Below are 21,163 nucleotides of genomic sequence, written 5' to 3'. Positions count from 1 at the left end.
CAAGGAATCTTCGAAAAGATGATCCAGTACATTTAGTGACGGACAACGCCGCGATGCGGCTGATGCTAAAGAAAGAGGTCAGACATAGCTATCGTACGGAGGTCGTTTCCCTCTACCAGGGCACCCGTGTTCACCCTGGTGAGGTAAGTAACGAAGAGGCCATCAAGCATTAGCGGCGTTGTGGGAGCAGATACAGGAGGCGTTTCAGGCGTTTTTGCCAGGACTAGTGCATATACGGTCCAGTAAACTGATGTGCCCGCAGAACTTCCAAATGAGTCCGCGAAGGGCTTGTGAGCTGGAGGGCTTAAAATGGCACATTTCTTTCTCGGAAAAGAGCGTTCTCCCAGAGTAGCGACATAGAGACAGTGGAGCCCCCAGGGGCGATCCACTAAGATTCCTTTTTTAATGAGACAACACAACGGACACTCTCACGAGCTAAGCGTCGGAAATCCTCCGCAGAACCACAACGTAAAGGCAATCGGCGTGGTCACATGGGCGAACGGTTTACAATACGTTTCAAAGCCAGTATGTCGTACGCTTTCAGTGCATGGACTCTGCGCTGCCGGGGCTAGGTTGCCGGCCACCTTTTCAGGACAACCTCGTCTCTCGGGGGCGCGCGTAAAACGAGAGAGTAGGCTGCAAGTTCATGGCACGTGTTGTGTGTTGGTTCATAGGAGATTTAGCAGTCACTGGAATCAGAAGATTTGCTTCTAGCAGCTGCGCAGAACGTCTCGTTATCCCGGTCCTGTTAGGACGTCATGTAACTCATGGAGTCGAGACATTGTTCCCACCCTTCAAGAATGCGGCCGCGCTGAGCCATGAACGCCAAGCGCGCCACCAGGTTCTCCTAGGGGTGTGTAATAGAAGAGTAGACGCCACTCAGCTTCTCCAAGTTTCGAATCAGCTGTGAGGAAATGATGTAACAGATGCAGAAACAACAGACGTGACTCACAGGAGTAAGGCATGACAGTCATGAAGCCGGCTGAAGCGAATCGAAGGTAGTGTTGATTTGTTCCCACCCTTCAAGAATGCGGCCGCGCTGAGCCATGAACGCCAAGCGCGCCACCAGGTTCTCCTGTGTTGTTCACGTGTTCCATTCAATGCAAGGGTTTGTTTCCACGCCGTGTTAGGGGAGGATATCAGAGAACTTCCAAGTGTGCCAGAAGACACAAAGATGAAACGGCAGAACACACGTGGCGCGTTTGATCAGGTAATCAGAAGGGCGGAACCCGCAAGCGATAACCGTTAGCTATCCTCAGTCGCTGAATACTTCCCCAAGCTCTCTCAGTGTGACTGGAGACTCTGCATCCCAGAGGAGGAAAGGAACAGTTGGCCGTCTGGCGCTTGATGCTCACCTGATTGATTTCACCTGTCGCGTCAACTAAAGACTCAAATTGTTGGATGGTTGGCCGTCTCGATGTGCTTCGGCGGGTGCCCACCGTGGAGATCGACTGCATAGTACCGCGCATCTCGGCGATCGCGGCCTCAATCGCACGACTGACACAAAAAAAGACACACATGTGCCACCGACAGGAATGGTTCCTGGGTCCAGCCTGTGGTTTGCCATTCGCAGCTATGTTTCCAGGTTTTCATAAAAGCATCATATTTGTGTCAACCGCCCGCGTTGCCGGCCATCCACTGATGGCTTCCGTGGCGCCCGCTATTCGAAATAGCGATGTCTCACCGAATGCCGGCAAGTCGTTTGTTGAGAGCATTCGTCGGGAGTTTCTGAAGAGGCGGCAGGTCTGCTTCTTGGGTCCCCTCGTCCACTCTGGCAACGTTGTCCGCTTCTTCATTTGCCCTCCGTTGTGCTGCCCGTCGACGGGCTTCGTCCCTCCAAGCCCGCCCGACCCGGACGACGACCTGGGAAGGGAAATGTGAACTTGTGATAAACTGTCTTGTCTCCAAGGATGTAATTACCGAAAACACGGCAACGAGCTTTCTGCAACCTCGCTCGAGAGAGGCACCTCCGGTGTTAGCTTGAGTCTGCCCGTTTATCCGACGGAAAACATCGAGATATGAACGCACCGACAATTTTGGGGGAACGATCAAGGTGTTCTCATCTCCCACCGTAGGTGGCTGTTTCTCTGGGGTGGATCTGACCGTCTCTACGACGCTGTTACAGGGCACTACCGTACCGTCTTCAAGAATGGTCATGGCTTACTCCTCGTGACCACTAGAGAAGTGGTGGAACTCTCATGGACGTACCGAGCAGATGTAACACGGAGTTCCAGTTTCATTGTCGCTTATTCCCCTCCAATCCATCTTTCTGTGGTGTCTGCTCTTTGCCCACGTGCACCTCGGGGTAGCTGTCACATGTAAAGGATCCGTACCTCACGTTGTTTTTCGGTGTCGTAAAAACTAACGGCCTCTTGCTGGGCCACGAACGCGTTCCTTGCTTCCTTCAAACGGTCACCTTCGAGGCTCAGTTGCTCCTGAGCCGCCGCAACCATTCGCCTCTTCCGGGCCATCATCTTCACCTGCAGCCTCTCCCTTAGGTGATTCATTTGCTTCCAGTACTCGGCACCGAGAGCATCATCAAAGCGAGCAGCGTCCACTTGATGCCTTGAGAAAATCTCCTGCTTCATGGCTCCGAGGTTCTGATCGTCCATTTTCCGTCCAGACTCTCGTCGCGCTGCCTCCTGAAGCTCGCGCAGCCGAGCCCGTCCCTCTTCTTCGGCCCTCTCAAGTCGCTCTTCCCATTCTTTCTGCACCACCCCAGAAGGAACCGTGAGCAGAGAAAAGCGGTATCCACAGCTCAAAAGGACCACGTTTTTACGGCCTGAAGTCACACACCTTAACGGACAATACCTCCACCTTTCGCCAGCACCAGAAACATAAAACCTCCTAGAGCTACGCTGGACGCAGGCAGGCAGGCATGCTTTTGTGACTGCTAGGGATAGCGTTCGTCCCTTTTTTCGGGTAGCGATACGGGTCTCTCGACGTGCAAGCACCTGAAGCGACTCGAGCGACGCTGCTAGGCGTCTTTCCGCTTCGTCCTTCTCGCGTTCGTGTTGCTCAAACTCCCGTTCCAGCTGAGCTCGCTTTTCTGCTTCCATGAGTTTCTCCTCGTTCTGGAGACGACGCAGCTCTGCAAAGAGGAAAGAGGTGTCGAAACCGGAAGCCGTCCGAAGCAGCAGTCACGACCTCCCTAACTCGTCCCTTCTGTCTCTTCTCTCGGCCTGGAACGAGAACGTCGCCTCTTGCGCTGCCGAACCCTTCCCAGCATAGCGTTGCCTCTGGAGGTGCCTTGCGTACTGCCGGTTCCAGAATGCTTCAACAGTGCTGCTGTAGGTCTGGGAAGGTCCCTGATTTGCTCGACAGCGTAACACTCCCCCGACGCAATACCACCTGCTGCAGGTCGCGGAGCCGTGAGACAGTGTGGGGGGCGCGTAACGCGTTTTCTCGCTGGACAATGCCGGTTCAATCCGTGGACCACTGCAGTGCCAGTCTCGATGAGATAGTGATTTCCATTCAGGGTTTCCGCTTTGACGGAGTCGAAGTTTTCCGTTCCTGAGTCTTTGTGAGTCTTACCGGCGGAGGCATTCTCAGAAAGGCTCCGAGCCACTTTGCTGCCTTTTTCCACGAGTCGCTTCAGGCGCACTGTTGAGTGTCGCAGCGGTCCACGGAGAGACACAACAGAAATGACACTCCCCCTATTTGCTGAGTTAGACAGACGCGCTTGTAAGCAAAGTTGAATAGGACGAGGAAAAACGGCGACGCTGTAGGACTGCCAGACGGCATGGAACTACACCTACATGCACCCACGTTTATCTGGTGTTACCGGGATATGCACGTTTTGAACCTGTCATCTATGCCTGCACAGCAGCTCTCATTTATGGGGCTAGCCAAACCCCACAAAAGCATACTCGGCCTCGACACCAGCAAAAAGGGCGTGTATAACGGAGGCCAGCAAAGGCTGCGACTTACAAATCAATCTTTGGCAACGCACGATCGCCAGCTGCCGAACTTGCTGGTCCAATTCGCCTTCAGCAGAGGCAGCGTTTTCGGCCTGACAAGGAAAAGATTTTCCGTCACATAAACGAAGAGACCTGCCGGAAGGCGGCGGTGGCTTTGAGTTCTTTTCCCTTTTCCGAGACACCAACCTATGTGTGAGTTTCGAGAAGAGGAACGGTTTCGACCTACTGACTACCTGTGGCGATTGATCGTGGTGCTGGAACCTGCAAGTAGATTGTGTTCCACTCCAGGACGATCTTGACGAGGTCGGAGACTCGCTGTGTCTCTAGCGACTCAGCCTGAGATCCAGGAGGGGGTCGGTAAACGACCGCCGTGGGAGGAATTGGATGGTGGAGCGATCAGCCCGCAAGGAGAGACGAGTCTGACATAGATGAGGGATCGCGTAGAGCCCAGGCTTCAGATATAACGGCACTTCTCGACCTTGGGTTAGTGGACATACCTTTTCAGTGACTTCCGAAGCTTCCGTGCTCGTCTCGCTTGCCGCATGTTTGGTTCGCTTCTCTTGGACCTCCTCCACTTCTTCTTGGTACTTGAGCGTGATGTCTTTGGCGATTTCAGCTGCGATGCTATCCAGCTGCTGGCCGCTAGATTCTACCTCGGCGGCAAAGTCAGTGATTTTCTGCAGGATCTCATGCCGCACGTGGACAGCCCGCGTACGACACTCTGACTCAAGCTTGCGCTCGTTCTCGTTGAAATTGGTGACAGCGTCTTCACGTTGCTGATCAAGGAGCTTGAGGCGGTTTTCAAGTTTTCGCCCAGGCCGTTTTTTGCTGCGTTTTGTCGCTGCTCCGTCTTCCGCGCTGCCTAGTGCTGACGTGGATCCCATCACCGAGCCGTCCTGTTCAGCCACCTCGTCGTCAGCACCTGAGAGCTCTGCGGCCTCGCTCTCTTCGGCCTCGCGGAGTCGCTTTATCTCCTCGTCAATCTTCTCCAACGCGTGCCTCAGGTCCTCTCTCAACACACTCCGTCTTTGGGTGATTTCGTCTTCCAGCCTCTTCTGAGCCAGCATCTCAACTGCGCGCTGCAACGCCCCCCCAGCCATGCCGAGCCCCTTTCCAGTAACTGTCCGAGGCTGCAAGCAACAGACGGAAAGCATCGTGGGCGATTTCGCCGTCCAACATAAATGGGCTTGATCGAGCCGAGGAGGAGCAGAAAATACGGGACAAATTTTTACTTTTCTCGAGGAGCATCACAGCACCCCGCCGCAGAGTGTGTCTTCGCCCTCGAAGCAGCCCCACGCTTTCGTGAGCGGTTCGCAAGCAATCGTTGCGGAATGCGGCAAACGGTGGATGGGCGCGGTGGTCGCGGGAGAGGCGGAGTATCTGTTGTTGATAGGAAGACTGGAAAGGGCTGCGAAAGGACCCTACGCTGCCGGCGGGCTGACTTAATCTACCGAGGAGAGGGGGACTCCCCTCACCCACTCGTCAGCCTAATAGCAGTCAGCTACTTGATGTACAGGCAGGGACTCTCGAAGACAGTGCACATCTGATCGATCTGAGAAAACGGGGGTTGTCGCGTGAGTCCGTGAGAAGAACTCTCGTGGTGGTGGGATTTCAGTGGTATGCTGAGTTGTCTCTCTGCTGAGTTCACGTCGTTGAAAATGTTGCCTACCTGAACCACTACAAAAGCAGAGTGAGACACGGCGTCTCTCTGGTGGGCTCGTCGCTTCTCTTCGCGAGTCACCAGCTTACGGACCCTCATTACGTATTTCCCCGTTGCCTGCCGGCGCTGGTCGCGGATTGCCGCAAGAGCGTCGTCGTCTTGGGTCCTGTGATCAGCCGCTTCTTTCCAGAACTCAAGCGCCTTATCTCTGTCGAAGAGTCCGCCACCAAGCTGCAGAGTGTCAACGGCAATCCAGAAACACACGATGTTGCCGTGCAGGTTAAAGAGAATGATTGTTTCGTCTGATGGAAAATATCTGCGGTCGGCAGAGACTACTACTGAAGCCCACACCATTGAGCGGCTACACGAGAAATGCGTCAAAACAAAGGTTTGCTGGGCAGTGATTCAGTAGATGTGACTCTACTCCTGGAATTCGTTCTTAGCGAAGCAAGCGAGAGCCTCCTCTTTTTCTGGTGGCCCGTCGTGCATCTAGGCGCGCGGAATGTGTGGACGTAGACTAAGTGTCACGCCATTTTCGTTGGAGTCGAAAGCGATGGCCGGTACGTTCCCGACTGCAAAAGGTTTCCCCCACGGTCCGCAAACGGCGTCGCAGTTTCAGTTCCTGCAATAATCGAAAACAACGACAGTCGAGTGACTTTCTGAAGGCAACTACATCTCAAATTTGCCAGAATGTGTGAGCGTACAGCCAAGCTTTCCCACGCCTTAAGCCTTGTCTGAAGCATGGCACTCCGTAGATGCGTGAACGTTCGTAGCCGAGATTGAGAGTTCTTTTCGAGGAGTTCCTGGAGAAGTTGTGCTTTTTCGAAGTCGTTGTCCACCTCAACTGTCTTTTGGACCTCCGTTCGCCGGAGAACTTCTTGTTCCGACGTGTGTCTCTCCTCATCATGCACTGCGATTCGGCCAGCCGCCTAAGTGTTACCGCAAACACAATCACCTGTAACGATTCTTCAACAATTGACACTTGTTGCCCCTGACGTCCTGCAGCACTTATCGCACTGGGATGCTACAACGGAAGCCGCACTGAAGCATCCATGCAGTACCGATATATATAAGTTTAAATTCGTTGTTGATTGTTATTGTTCCGCTTCGAAACGCGGGCCGTGATGTTGGCATTCCAAAGTGGAAACGCGGGGTCGACAATCTGTCGGTCTCCGAGAGATCACAGCCGTACCTCTGTTTCACAACGAACCTCTCTATTTATTTACTACTTCGGTAAGGATCAACGAGCCTCATATACGAAACAGCGCAGGCATACTAGTACACACGCAGCTATATCAAAGCATCGTGACGACACTGATAGGCGTTGTTCCCCTGCAGAAATCCTGTTAGTTATATTGCGCCCGCTTGACATACCAGCACCCTCTTCCGGGCCAACTGCACTAATCTAAGGCTACATCAAAAGAGGGCTCAACAGCTTTTTGAATGATACATAGACCGCCCGACAGGTAAAACGTCTTTTGCTTTCTTTCGGACTGTCTGCCGTTACTCTTCTCGGACACGCAACTTACAGAAAGAGCAGCTTTCCAAGTGCCATCTCGGACTTCCAAATCACTGAGAGCAAGTTGGAATGACCTTCCTTGGATTTCGTCGATTTCCTGTGTCATCAGGTCGTATCTGTTTGATGCATATCGCGTTAGCGCCTCCGAGGCTTGTTTCCCCCTGATTACATGGAATGTGATACACGGCGCTCTGGATTAAGGTACGTGTCACGTCTGACAGTTCGAAACTCAGGAAAATGGTGTCGGCCTCCCGGAAACATCAGTTTTCTTGTCAGTTTGCAGGATGCCATGCAAGTAAAGTTGAGGAGGAACCACAGTTCCCTTGTGAGCAGTAGTGGTTTTCTGGAACGGAAACAGTCCAAAGGGCGGAAAGGCTCTCGGCGTTGTCGCAGTCCGAATGGCGTCGCCCATTGCAATGAACTTTCAAACGTAGGGGAGTGTGCTGATATTACACCGAACGCAGATCTGTACGTTTTCGGCAGAGTCAGCTACCGGTAAGTTAATCTAGATGCGCCACGCAGGCGCGGTTTCGAATGGCAACGATCCGCCGTGCCAACATAATTACCCGACGTCAAGTATCCCTTTACTCAAAGAATACATGCCCAGCCCAATGAGACGAGAAGCGGATCATGTTCCTCGTGATCCCGCCGGCGTTTCGCTTTTCTGTCGCCGCAATGGCGGCGACAGTGTGCTTGCGTAACCAGAGGCAGGAACAGCGCACATGTGACCAACAGGGGGATTTGCAGATATGGGGGCTGCCCAGGACATGCGAACACTGGGGGTGCCCCAGCCCCTTGGCCTTCAGCCGTCACTGCTACAAATGGACAAACGCGGTACAGACACTCGAGTGTATCTCGATACACCTTCTTTTACACACAAAAAATTTCCCTAGTTACCGGCACACGGGCTGCGTAGCGTGCTGAGCGACCTCTTGGAGATGCGTTGTTGCGTCGCTTTCTTTTAGATTCAACAACAGATCCCCGCAGATTCGTCCCCTTTAGTGTCGCCAGAGCCGTCTTTCGTTGCGGACTGTGGTTTGAGGCGAGCGCGCCTGAGGGCCACGCAGCCACTCCCTCAGCGGAAACGGCACCATAACAGGAGGAGTGTGATTTGCTCAGTCACGCGTGTCAAACATTCCTAGCTCGCATGATAGTGCACGTGAGACATAGAACTGGATATGTACACGTGCATGAATCGTGAACGCAGATGTATAATACTCTTTTGTCTATACGTACAATATACTCGTATATACACTGCCAGCTTTTCATGCTTCTCTGAGAACACACACGGATATAGTGTTTCGGGTGTCTGTTTTTCCTTACCTACCATTCCAGTTTTCACGTGCCTTTAACGATCGCACCAGACTCAGTGTGGCCCTTTCGTGGAAAAGAAACAGAGACGCTGTCTTTCGCTGCTTCGCTTCGCGGGTCTCTGTGGCCGAGCACTTAGCCGGCCTTCTATCTATAATGGCGAAGCGGAAACAACTTCATAAATTTACACTCCTTTTTTCTCAAAGACCTATCTGTGCGACATGCAAGAGGGTAGGAACCGGCTGCCTCACCTATCCACAATCGGCCAGCGTGAAGACTGTGAGATATTTGGGAGAAGCAATTGGTGAACGGCAGGCATTCTATCCTGGACTCACCCCTAGACACTCTTCCGTGCTTTCTGTGTGGATGCGCCCTCTGCTCCACGCCGAGGAACCAAGCCGCGGGCACCGTCCGTTGGCTGCTAGGGTTCTGTTTTCTTCGGCTGTGCCTGTAGAAAGAGTTACGTTTATCTCGTGTTCTTACTTGGCGACAAGTTTTGCGTTGGCGTCGCGGTTGGCCGACCGCTCCTTCGCGACCTTCCCCTGGACTGCCTGAAGCGCTGCCACAACGGTCTTGCTAGTCCAGCCTTCCATCTCTGGTTTAGCGATTTCATCGAACTTTAGACTCGCTTGCCCGCCTTCTGCCTCCGTCCTTGCCGCTCGTGTCAGGCCACTCTTCACTAGCGCTTCCAGTTGCAAGGTTCCAAGCTCGACCGCAAAGTCGCCGTGGAGCTTGTGGTCCTCGATAGAGTACGCCTCCAAGAGTTCGTTCTCTAATTTGGCCTGGTCGCGCTGAAAACCAAAGGCGTCACAAACACTCGAGGAAAACAGTGCTCACGAATGCCGGGTGGAGGAGCACAAACGACAGCCACCAGAAGGTTCATCTTCAGCATCAAGCCCTACGGGCTCGGTTCCACTTTGCACAAATCGGTTTGTGGAATCTAACAGCTGATACACACGGCCGGCTACACATATATATGCCTATATATATATATATATACAGATGTCTGTATAATATCTGGAGGAAATGCTGCAGCGGAGGGCGTCTGTGATAAAAATGTCTGGAGGTAGTCAAATGCGATTGACGCGCGCACGGGATCCAGAGTGGATAATACCTCCCCGGGTCGGTTGACAGTGTCTGCCTCGACTGTGCAATTTCCACGACCAATCTACAGGTTTACGCTACGCGGAAGTGACCAGCGTATCTGACGTCTGAGGCGCGTGCCCGACAGTAACGATTAGGGCCGCTTCGTCATTGATTCCGCGTGTTTTGTCGCGTCGCGAACAGGTTGCTTACAAGGAAATCCAGTCGCGCCTCGTGCATATCAACCGAGTTCGAGTAGGCAGCATCGAGCATTTGGATTTCAAGTCGCTGTCGGTCTTCTCCTAGCCGTCGCCTCTCTGAAACGGCACGGCTGACGTATTCCAGAGCCGCTCCAGGGTTGCTTTCCAGGTTTCCCGAGTCTCGGCGCCCGTCGTGCTGACCCTCTGCATGCAAGGCCCGCGTCTCCTTCACGGCCTTGGCCATCGCGGCACTCCACCGCTTGAGTCTCTGGTTTTCCTCCGCGTGCTTCTGCAGGAGCAACGCCACGCATGCATTTCTCTGCGCGTCCGCCGCAGCCCTGTAACTCCGTGCCTGTTCACTGACAAGCTCCATTAAGGCGGATTCCTGGTTTTTCAACAGCTGCTTCAACTCCTTCAAGGCCGCAGCAAGTTCCTGCCGAATGTGGTCAGCAAGCGGTTTCCGGGAGGACGCCAGGAGCCCGGAGAGGAAGGCGCGACTGTTGCCCGGATCCATCTCGAGTGTCGTCTGGAGAAAAACGAAGCAGAGTGGGAGGCGAACGACACAGCCGGAGAACTGGACAGGTGGGTGTCTGCGTTGCAAAGGGGTGCGGCGGGGACAGCGAGGAAACGCGACGTGGCACGATAAACCAGGGAGGAAGCAAGAGCGGGAAGCCGCGGTAAAGCTACGCCGAGAGCTCGCAAGGGGACAAGTGAAAGCCGGCAGCAGTCGGGGGTGATGCTACCTTTTTGTGGGAGATTCTGAACAGAGGCGTCTCGTTCTCATTCGGTGAGGAACTGAGCCGAACAGGGCAGCGCCGGCTGAGGCGCCCGGATGCTGTTATTCGGTTCACAGCACCCCTATGAGACAACGCAGAGGACCCCGGGAGTTGCTGGAAGCCAACTCGAAGTTCGCGCAGAAGGATCGAGTCGACTGTGTGCCTTTTCGCTTGGCTAGACTGGGCACGTCCTTGGCATCGCTCACGCCACGTTGAGCGTAAGACAGTCCAGGGCACGTTCTATCACTGTTCCACTCTCTCAGTCACACACCAGAGTTCACTGGTTCCTTGCCGCCGGCCACGCCGGCATCCCGAGCTGGCTTACTGTCAAGAAGCTCTCCTCCAGCATCGCCTTCCCGCTTGTGACACCTCTGAAAAGAAACCGCCGCAAATTGGCTTCCTTCTATTCGTAGTGTGCGGGGATGTGCCCAGTGGAGCGCACAGTGCAACAGCCGCGTTCAGGTGTCCTCGCGATTCGCAGAGGCCTGCGCGGTTAACCTGCCGTGAGACGAAAACGGCGTCTTGAGGAAGCGTGTCTCAACGAACAATCCACCTAAAGATCACTCGATTTTGCACGTCCACATTATCGACTACTTGACTCTCCAATGCACATGGCCCAAGAACCCAGGGTTCCCAAGTTGCTGGGGGGAGGAATAAACTGGCGAGGGAAGCGAGAAGGCTCTGCCGATGCGATCCGCTCCTTACGTTTCTTTGTCATGAGCAGACACGGACTGGGATCGGGCAAAGACCACGGGGAAAACGAGGAAGGAATGCGACTAGAGGTGGAAGGACCAGGATGTGGGAGAGAGTCGAGCTACCTGTCGCTACCAAGCGAAATTCTGTTCGGTGTCCCATCGGTTTTCTCCTCTTTGCTTTCGCTCACCCTACGGCTGCCTCGATAATGCTTCTAGCTATCTTGGCCTCGAAGTCCAGCAGTTGCCGCAGCTGGAAATCCTTCATTTCGAACCATGCCTCGGCCTGTCTCGCTGGAAGGAGACTAAGTGTCTGGCTGGTGTCCTTGAACTTCTGGTTCGCCGCTGCAAAGAGAGACTGGAAGCGCATGCACTCCCTTCTCACGCGCTCTTCCTGGTACGACCGCTCCGCAAACAATGTGTCGTAAATGACAAAGAGCGCGTTAGAACTCTCCAGGGGGCTGTCTCCGTCCAGAAGCGTCTCGAGCTTCCCGATGACGCGGTCGGCCACGGAGTCTTCGCCTTGCTGAGCCGACAGACGGAGTGAAAGCACAGGAGAGAATGTAAAATGCTCAGCGAGGACCCGCGGGACATCGCAGTCACGGGGTCGCGGTGGGCACCAGGGAAATGAAGGCGACCTGGCGACAGTGCCACGACAGGCTCGGTGTCTCTCCAAGCATCGTCGCGGGTGACTGTTCGATCTAGGCAGGAGCTAGGCCATACCGAGGACACCGTGCGAAAGGGACAGACAAGACACGTAGCACCGGCGCATGGCCCGTCCGCAAATACGTGTTTCTCGGATACCAGATTCACCGCGGAGAAGTGAACCAATAGATACTGCTCGGCTTTGCGGCGCGGCGCTGGCCATGTGGCAGACGCCAATCTCACGAACGGATGCGGAATCAGAAAGTGACGTGACGCCTACGCACGAATTGGGTAAGTGGCAGGCTGGTGTCTCTTTCCGACCCGAGAAGCTGTTGGGTTTCAGTCTCTTCTTGGATGTAGCTGTGGTTCAGGGACGGCACGCGTTACTGGCAGAACAACGGACGCAAAGGCGGCGGGCTGACTGTAGTCGTGTGTCAGCAGCGCGGACTCTCACCTGAGGCGCGTGGAGCCACAAGCAGTCCAAGGCATCAAAGACGGCAACGCCAGCGAGGTCGACGCAGGAGAGCAGCGAAGCGGGGAAGTCTCCTTCGTTTGACAGATGCGGATTCTCCAGGGTGTGGGGAGTCAAGGCGTTGGCCAGCGCCTCGCCGACGACGGGGGTGCTGTCGCCCTCAGTGAAAACGCAGGCGAGAGCCTGTAGCAACTTCGTTTGGCCAGGAGAGATCGTCCATAGGTTCTCATGGGGCAGAAGAAGAAGCGTTTGCCGAGTTCGTTTCAAAATTCTTTCGAGCTGCAAGCCAGAAGAAAGAGCGTCCGGTGGGACCAAAAGAGAGAGAGAGAAGAACGCGATGGAACAAGCTGTGGATGATGGGAGACAGCTACGCCAGGCCAGAGGCAGACGCAACCAGGCTCATGTCGGGTGGTTTCTCCCCCTCGAAGAGATGTGAGAAAAAAAACGCCGAAAGCGTCCAAGGAGAAGAGGAAAGCGGCATGACAGAAAGAGGCAGCCCAGTGGCAGACCGCGAGAGAAACCTGGGTTGAAGAAGGCAGGCAAACGACAGGGTTGTGCAACGGCATAACGGTAAACATGACGCCGATACAGCCAGAAAAAAAGATACACAGGAGACTGAGGAGTCCTTGGAGTCTGTAGCGCATAGACTCGTGAACGCATCAATGACAAGACCCGGAAGAAGATGCAACGGGTGCGTCAGGGAAATGCGGAAGCTGACAGAGCATGGATACAAAAGACAAAAGAATGAGGATCTGTCCGACAGCGTTAAAAGGATGACGGCGCCAATCAGCCTAGGCAAATGCATGCAGATAGGGACTAGTTGCGTTGTAAGTGCACTTTCCTCCTTAAATGTGTAAATGCAGGAATGTAGCCTTTGACCCTATCTGTTGTCTTCCTGTGCGAAGGACAAACCGTTTGCGGCATGATGGCGCAGACGGCTTCAAACGCCTTCAGTTCGTCCTCAACGAGACGCTTGAGTATACTGCCGAAATCCAACAGCTTCTCGAACATGACCTGAATTCGAAAGGGAAACCGACTTCCTCTTGTTGATGAATCGGTGAATCAAGACGCCTTTCCATCTCTACAAAAATGCGTATCCTTTTAGGCCCTGCACTGCGTACATGCATTCCATATGAACGTAATTCTATATGTATATATGCAAGAAGGAAGAGAGACAGATGTCTATCAGAAGAGCTTTGTATAGCAGAAAGGAGACACAGATATGGCAAGCAGTGTGGCCGTCGTTTCTGGTTTTGCCGGGGTTCAAAAGGGCAAAGAGCAAGGTATACCTGCAGAAGCCGCGTATCAGCAGATTCAATGTCGACGACCAGCGCGTCAGCTGCGTCCTTTAGAGGAATGATCGGTTCCTCATCAGCAGTCCCTGGAGCGCCCTGAGCAGAAAAATGCGAGGAAGCGATTCTTCGAGGTGGCCTGCTGCATTTTCTAATCCTATCTCCAATGTTCCGGTCAAGGTGCGGCAAGTATCTCAGCATATAATGATATGCGAGTCAATGGTTACTCACACAGCGATTTCGATATCGTCAGACTCTCTTTCTGGGCGTGTATATGGGAACATCTGCAGTATTCCTCCACTGCCTCTTCCGTTGGGACACGAGACCGAGTGCGTGGCTCTTGGCAGATAGAGCGAACCATCTTTTTTCTTTCCCCTTTCGGTGGAAACGTCTCCATAAAAACGGCAATGTTCAGGTGAGGTCTAAATGTAGAAACGCGTTGCGGGTCAGGTCTCGAGCGCCGCGAAGAAAATGTACAATTCATGAAGGGCGCGTCTGCCCCGATCAACAATAGTGCGGAGAAACGCTCCTTTTGCAGGGCCTCTGCCCCTACAGCAACGTGCGCATATCCATGTGCTCAATGGTGACTACCACGGTTTGTGATCTGTCGATCTGCGGCGCCCCGCCATCGATCCAACAGCGCCGGAAAGGAGGCAGCTGGCCTTACCTCTTTCTCGGAGAGGCTGTCGATCGCTGGAGTGGTGACGTGGTGTCTGAGCCGAACGTCTGTACATATGAGATTTCCCTTGGCGCCGGGAAGACCTTGGACCGTCGCCAGCACCGTTGAGTAGAAATCGTCGGTGGGCTTGATCCGCTTCGCATATCCAAAGGGAGCTGTCCAGACACACACTTCCCAGGCGCTATGCCGGCATCTCCAGACTGCGTAGATGGCAACGAGGCAGCATGCCACAACTGCGAAAACGCCCAGAAAGACGATTCCCCAGTTCGGCTCTGCCATGAGTCGTTGAGACGACGTTGTGACGCCGAGAATGCCAAGACTCTGTGTTGAGAGTGGGGCGGCGAAGCTGTAGAAAGGGAAACACCAGGGAGAGACAAAGGGTCGGGCGTTCGTTTGGCAAATGTGCTTTTTCCCTTCGGCGCTTTGTGTCGGCCTCCGCCAAGCTTCCGTCCCCTGTTAGTCTCCGGTTCCACTTTTCGTTCTGCGTTCTGTGTGCCTTTTGTCGCTTGACCGTACGTTGTTGCTGTCGGGCATCGGACGCCGTCGGGTACAACGACAACGACGGAGATTTCTAGTCGGTTGTCTGAGGCCGCAAAGACGAAAGAGCCCGCCACGAGGAATGTGTAGGCGAAGAAGTGCGGGAGGTTCGGGGCAGCCTTGGCAAGTTCGCGAAACGCCGCGTCGTCCATCGCCGGATGCGTGTTCATCAGACTTTCCTGACCGTGAGCCCAGCACGACACGAACGACCTCGCCAGCTGGTGCACCGTCTCCTCAGGCAACTTACCCGTTAAAGGAACAGGGAACAGCGGCAGGATCAACAAACGGGAAATAACCGAAACGACGTGGCCGACCGTTGCAACAGTGTCTAGCGAGCACGAAGAGGAATTGTGTGTGGTGGGGAGCTACGAACAGTTGAAACTCCTGTGCGTGCGAGACCTCGATGGAGGAAGCAAAACCAAACCCGCCCATCCCTGCACATCTACCGTCGGAAGGATCCTGGTCGGCAGTCGTCTTCCCTGCCGGAGTTCCGGCTCCTCTCACTTTGTAGTAAACGGGATAGACTCCGTCTTTAATCTCCCAGACAATCGTTGACCCTCGCTGGAGACACTGAACAGGCCTGGGAACAACATGCCTCGGGTCTGTCGCTCGCTGGCGAGTCAGCGCCGTCTTGAAGGCCGAGGGCGGCGACACAAAACGCCGGTGCTGTGACCGCTGTCCCGTCCCTGCGAAGTATCCCCGCGATGGCTCAGAACTGGGAGATGCTTGCGTCGGTCTGAATTCTTCCGGCATTCGCAGAAGCCCGTCAAGGCCTGCCGCCGAAGACTGCTGGAAGCTGATCCCGCAGAGCGATGTCAGAGGCAAGCTGCTCAACCCCTCCTACAGGTGAATATGCGGGACGAAACACACACCCAGGGCACCCTTTCGGATGTCGACTTGTGCATCGACACAGCCTATTCATGCGTTACTTTTCAACGCATAAATATCTCTTCATTGCCAATAGATACACACCATTCTGTACCCTCCACCACAACCAGGCTGTCATAAACAAGTCTGGGGCCATGGTGAAAAACAATGTGTAGCTGTCTACGCCGTGTGCGCCTTGCACGCCAGCGCCGTGGATCGCAGGGCTCTGCGGGAGTGTCTGTTGCCGCTGTTGATTGCATCATGTGTAGACGGGTTGTAGAAGCACCGGAAACGCGCCACAAAGTCCCTCGCTTCAAGCCCCCTGTGTCTGTGCCTGTGTCATATCTATCTCCACCCTTTCCGCTCAGCACACACATAGCTCGTTGCCTGTCGCTCGCCAGGTTCCGCCTCGCCCATGTCGGATTCATGTTCTCTGCTTCTGTCTGAAATCGCTACCTTGAGTTTCCTGCACAGGAACTGGAGACGCGCGAGGTCAATATCCGCAGGCAGCCCCTCCTGATAGACGGTCGTGGTTCCCTGGACAGGGTCGGCTTCGGCGATGCCCGCATCTGACACAAACACCTGAGGCAACTGCTCCTTGCAGGTGGATGTACACTGTGCCGCAACTCGGGGTCCGTCGGCGCACTGGCAAACGCCAAACGCACTGAGGAAAATTCCCGAGCCGCCTCGACAGGATTCGGAGCACTCCACCTCGTCCTCAAGCACACACGCACCGAACTCGTCTCGGCGACTGCCCGAGGCGCACCGAGGATAAAGCTTCCCTTGGCAAGGACTCCGCCCATCTTGTGACGCTTCCAGGTCGCCACCTTGAGCGGCGTAGCTGAAGGCGGAAAAGAAAAAAGGCGAGAAGACACCTTGAACTTTTGATGAACGACAATCGAGGAACATTCATGAACTTCGAGAAAGGGCGCATCTGAATTCATCTGTTTGTTTAACGTTATCAGGCGGCAGAAAAGCAGATTCAGTGTCGTCCACCGTTCCACCGTTTTTTCAGGCTCCGTCCCTTACCGTGCGAAGCAGGGGCAGGTGCCGTCCTCGACTTGATAGAATCGGGAGGTGCCAACGCACGCGCAAGTTGTAGACCCAGAAGTTTTTTCAGACACTGCATGCTTCCCGCATGCATTGCACGACGCCTGCCAGAGCGCAAAAAACACATGCCCACCCAGACGCACGCCGGACACAGCAGAAAGCGAAGACGGGTGTGAGGACGGCGACACAGGTGATTAGACCGTGATTCCCATACGGTGCCAAATTGGAGACGGGCACGGAGGGTCACTGATGAGCGCGTGACGCAACACACAGACAGATGGCAGCATGAGGCTGCTTCGAGGAAAACCCCCTCCAACGTCATGGGAAATCAATCGGTAGATCAGGATCCCATAGAGCAGAAGCAAGGAAATCGAAGGCACAGGGCGAGATTGGCAGGCCACAAGAAGATCGTCAAAGGGCAGAAGGGATCGAAGGAGTCTCGAAGAAGGAAAAAGGGAAGACAATCGGGAAACAGCACCAGACCCCCCGGCGAGGATAGAGAGCAGACGTAGGAGAAGGCATTAACGTAAGCGAAAACGGATAAACGCGGCCAACAACGCCCCCAATGACAGCCACCATGATGCGCCCGCTGCGGTCCCAGGTTCGCGGAAGCATTTCACAGATTCTAGCAGAGGACGTGACTATCGAGGAGCGAATGGATCGTCAGTGATGAGTGCATCTTCGCTCACGTAGTTGCCGCTGCGTGTTCGGCGTGCAGGGCACCGGTGAAGAGTGCAGTACTAAAATGGTGCCTATCACGGAGATTAAGAATGTCTTGGAACGCTGCGGAAGTCGCGCGCATATCCCTCGACACTCTAGATTGTAGGCAGGTTCTCCATCTACCTCTCGGCGTGTACCGGAACGAAGCCAGCTATGCACAGGCATCTGGAGGTGCTGTGATACGCATGAATGCGGTTCGCTGTCTCACCATTCCAGGGAATCTCTGGAACGTTCCGTCGGGACAAGGCGAGCACGAGTCGAGAGCCTGCCCGCCCGGCTGGTCTCGAAAGGTGCCGGCGGGGCAGGGGGTCGGCCCAGCAGCGCCCTCGAGGCAGTAGTATCCAGGTGGGCATATGTACCCTGCGAAGGTCAGACTCCCCTCTTCGCTGGGTTTCGAGGTTGCAGAACCACCTGGAGAGAAGGACCAGCCCAGGGAGACAGGCACGGTTGAGCCAGCGGGACGACAATATCTTATCGCGCAACTGGAAGCTGAAACAAACAGGTATCTACTCACACGCCTTCTCGGAAGCACAAGGAAAGAAGGCATCCAGGCAAAGAAAAAAGCGAATCATAAACGCAGTCGAAAAGGCAGAGGATGGGACCCGTGAGGCAATCAGACACTCACGCGCGAGAGTTCGAAGGCTGGTCGAGACAGAAATCGGATAAGAAATCCCAGGCGTCTTCCTTACCCGTGCATATGTACCCTGCAGCACATGGGCTACACTGGGTTGCCCCTGGGATGTCGGAGTAGGTTGCCGGAGGACAGGGCTCACAGCATGCCTCGACAGAGTAAGAACCTACACAGGAATCCTTCGCCTGTAAAAAGAAGCGCACCCGACCCAGATCCGCCGCGGATTGAGGAGGAGGATGGAAGGCAACCGGCCTGGAGGGTAGAGGCATGAACAAACGATGTTTGTCGCGTGCTTCAACAGGGGTCACGCCCTGAGGGCCAACCAAAGGAGACGACCATGGTCTCTGTGGCCTCATGGCTGCAAATGTGGCACTCTATCTTCGACAGACGAAACGCGGAAGGGCGGGTACGTTGTCCCCTCCACACGATCCACTGCCTCTTCGATATATATATATATATATATATGGGGCTATGGAAATGTATGACTAAATGAATGAATCTACACATATTCTCCTGTCGAGCATAAGCTGGCGATGGAACGGCAGTACATTTGCTCGAGGGATTCTGGCATCGTCTGAGAGGAAACCACGTCTCTCCCCGGAATAGGTGCACCATCAACGTCCCCAAGCTGTGTAAGAATCACAGGAGTTTGACCTGGCACGTCCACCGCGTAGGCATAGACTGAAAGCTTGTATATGCCTGTGTGCCCCTGTCGCCTCTCCGTGTTTGGTCCGAGAGCCAGTGGACGCATCGGCAACTTCCCGCAGCCAGCCTGGACGCCCTGCAGCGTTTGCCGCGCAGCTGAGACTGTTCGCCTCTTTCACACGCATTACGGAGGTGCCTCTCTGTCCTCTCAAACCACTCGTACCCTTTTAAGCACCCGTAAGTAGTGTTTGTACCTTCTTCCCCGAAAGCCCAAGTCGCCCATCAAAACGGCGCCTACATTTAACTCCTTTCCATCAGCACGCTGGGTTGCTTTACCTTATGGCCTGCCGGGCACAGGCTCGGCTCAGCAGCGCCGTCTAAGCAAAACGTCCCTTCTGAACATGCGAGAGGAACCTCGGCGCCCGCTGGACAATAGTAGCCCGCCGGGCAAGCGCGGGGCGTCGATGTGCCTGCTGGGCAGAAGGTTCCGGCAGGACAGAGTGTCGGCGAACTTGTGCTCCGGGGGCACACGTGGCCAGCTGGGCAGCTGACCGTCTGGGGTCGCAGGAGTCCTTCCGCGTCCGGCGATTTGCAGATGATTCCTGAAAATCGGAAAATCTCACCAGTGCAAGCAGACGATCAGGCAGAGGCGAAGGACGCCGGTAACGAAGGTCGATGGACGCACAGCAAAGGTGAGCGGTGTCACGAAGCGGCAGAGGCGCGTAGGAGGGAGCGCGCAGATCTGTCGGCCTGGAAAGAGAACCGATGGAATCTCTTTGGGTCTAGTGGCGTGGTGAACGCTGGGATGTGCCCCCACGGTCAAGTCTGGACCGTCCGGCGCTTGGTATACACCTTGCCGCCAACACCGTGTTCTGGAATCATGTCCCCGATAAGACACGGTGAAGACAATATCTGGATCCTCGGCGGAGATGCCGTTGAGCACTTCAACGAACATGAATGGTTATTTACACAGGGACTGCCCACGTTGAGCTACATAGCGTCGCTCTCTATGTTTACCTGAGGGCGTGCGTTTTTTCGACTGCGCAGAGGTGTGCGTGCCTCAGGAAGGAGGAATTCTTCGTTGCCCGAATCGGCGATGCTGTAAAAAGCGTGCGTGTCTAGACTGGCTAACCAGAATTTGCGGCGACTTCCGGTGAGCTGCCGAGTGCCTCCGCTTCGCCTAGCAGAAGCCCGAACGCCTACCCGCAGGACAGGGTTCACACCGTTCTGCTTGGGCGAGTTTCGGAACGGTCCCGTATGTCCCTGTTGGGCATGCCTGAGGCTCCAGGGCGCCAGCTCCGCAGTAGTAGCCCGTGGGGCATGGAAAGAGCTTGTAGTCTACTACGGCGCTCCGATCGCATGCATAGCCCTGGTGAGGAGTGGAAGACAGTTGAGCAATTGGACAAACCGATATCATCAATCACACACACTTCGGGTGCCCCTCTTTTTTACGCCGCTGTCACCAGAAAAAGCCTCCACCTGCTTGCTCCCACAGCTTTCAATTTACATATTATATATATATATATATATATATGAGCATTTGTATGTATGCAGCTTTCGATACCAGAGATCCTTTGTTTGCATGAAAAGGCTCGGTCACACGATAACATGCGTCTGTGCGATGTGCCTACACATCTTTCTCATCTATGTGGAGAGGCATGTGTGACTCGATGCCGGCCATACCGTCGAGCCTTCGTTCGCACTCCCCTTCATGAGGCGGCGCCACGACGTACCTCCGGACACCGAGAGCAGGCCGACTTGTCCGACTGACCGCTGCTGTTGAGGTAAGATCCGGGTTCACACGGCGACGGTGTTTGGGCATCCTTAGGACAGTAGTAGCCAGCTGGGCAGGAGACGGGGACCTGGCAAGCCACGCAAGAAATGGCCGACACTGCAATTGTGGCGAGTCACTGGCCCAGTGAACTGCAAAGTCCGTGCGCTGATGTGCGCCATCGCAGCCCTCGCGTGCCTGCATGCGCCTACAGGGGACAGCCGCGCAAACCTCCTGCCGCCCGACATATCAACACTGAGGCTCACCGGCATGCGGGGGTCGCAGAAGCTGCCCGTTGGGCACTCGGTGCAGTCCTGCTGGCTTTTGCCCCCGACGGTCTCTCGAACAGTGCCTTCTGCGCAGGCCTCAGGCGCCGTGGCCCCGGCAGGGCAGAAGTGGCCAGCCGGGCAGGCGCCACTGAGCAGCACAACCGAGCGAGGAGAAAGACGGGCGAAGGCGCATGACCAGAGTGCGGATGCCAGCAATGCAAGGTGCTCGTCTACTCCCCACTGGGTCGGCATATGCCGATGTCCTGTCCAACATGCGGATTCCTAAGACGGTTTACACATGCCCTGCTGTCAGCCACTCTCTGTGAACAGAATGTCCAGCGAGTCACATATATATACATATATATGTATTTGTGTATATAGGTATATATTTATATAGATAGAGAGGTAGATAAATACAAGTACC

At 54.8% G+C, this 21,163-nt stretch overlaps 1 protein-coding gene across 1 annotated transcript; it reads right to left on the bottom strand.

The window, feature by feature from the left end:
- Nucleotides 1-847: 847 nt before the first annotated feature.
- NCLIV_008245 (hypothetical protein) lies at nucleotides 848-20,991 on the bottom strand (the record flags this gene model as incomplete). Its single annotated transcript, XM_003880340.1, has 28 exons — nucleotides 848-904; nucleotides 1,356-1,497; nucleotides 1,685-1,863; nucleotides 2,334-2,708; nucleotides 2,955-3,091; nucleotides 3,535-3,603; nucleotides 3,931-4,012; nucleotides 4,418-5,050; nucleotides 5,590-5,811; nucleotides 6,285-6,509; nucleotides 7,110-7,260; nucleotides 8,894-9,201; nucleotides 9,707-10,219; nucleotides 10,795-10,840; nucleotides 11,353-11,687; nucleotides 12,261-12,557; nucleotides 13,568-13,669; nucleotides 14,238-14,595; nucleotides 14,766-14,965; nucleotides 15,291-15,626; nucleotides 16,110-16,494; nucleotides 16,683-16,807; nucleotides 17,632-17,834; nucleotides 18,113-18,239; nucleotides 19,036-19,172; nucleotides 19,903-20,068; nucleotides 20,433-20,561; nucleotides 20,737-20,991. 28 exons carry the CDS (start codon nucleotides 20,989-20,991, stop codon nucleotides 848-850), a joined length of 6,294 nt encoding a protein of 2,097 aa, XP_003880389.1.
- Between the last annotated feature and the right edge of the window lie 172 nt (nucleotides 20,992-21,163).

The sequence above is a fragment of the Neospora caninum genome, chromosome III, assembly GCF_000208865.1.
Source record: "Neospora caninum Liverpool complete genome, chromosome III".
Taxonomy (NCBI): Eukaryota; Apicomplexa; class Conoidasida; order Eucoccidiorida; family Sarcocystidae; genus Neospora; species Neospora caninum.
The sequence above is the reverse complement of the archived record's forward strand: the minus strand, read 5'-3'. Positions and strand labels throughout refer to the sequence as shown.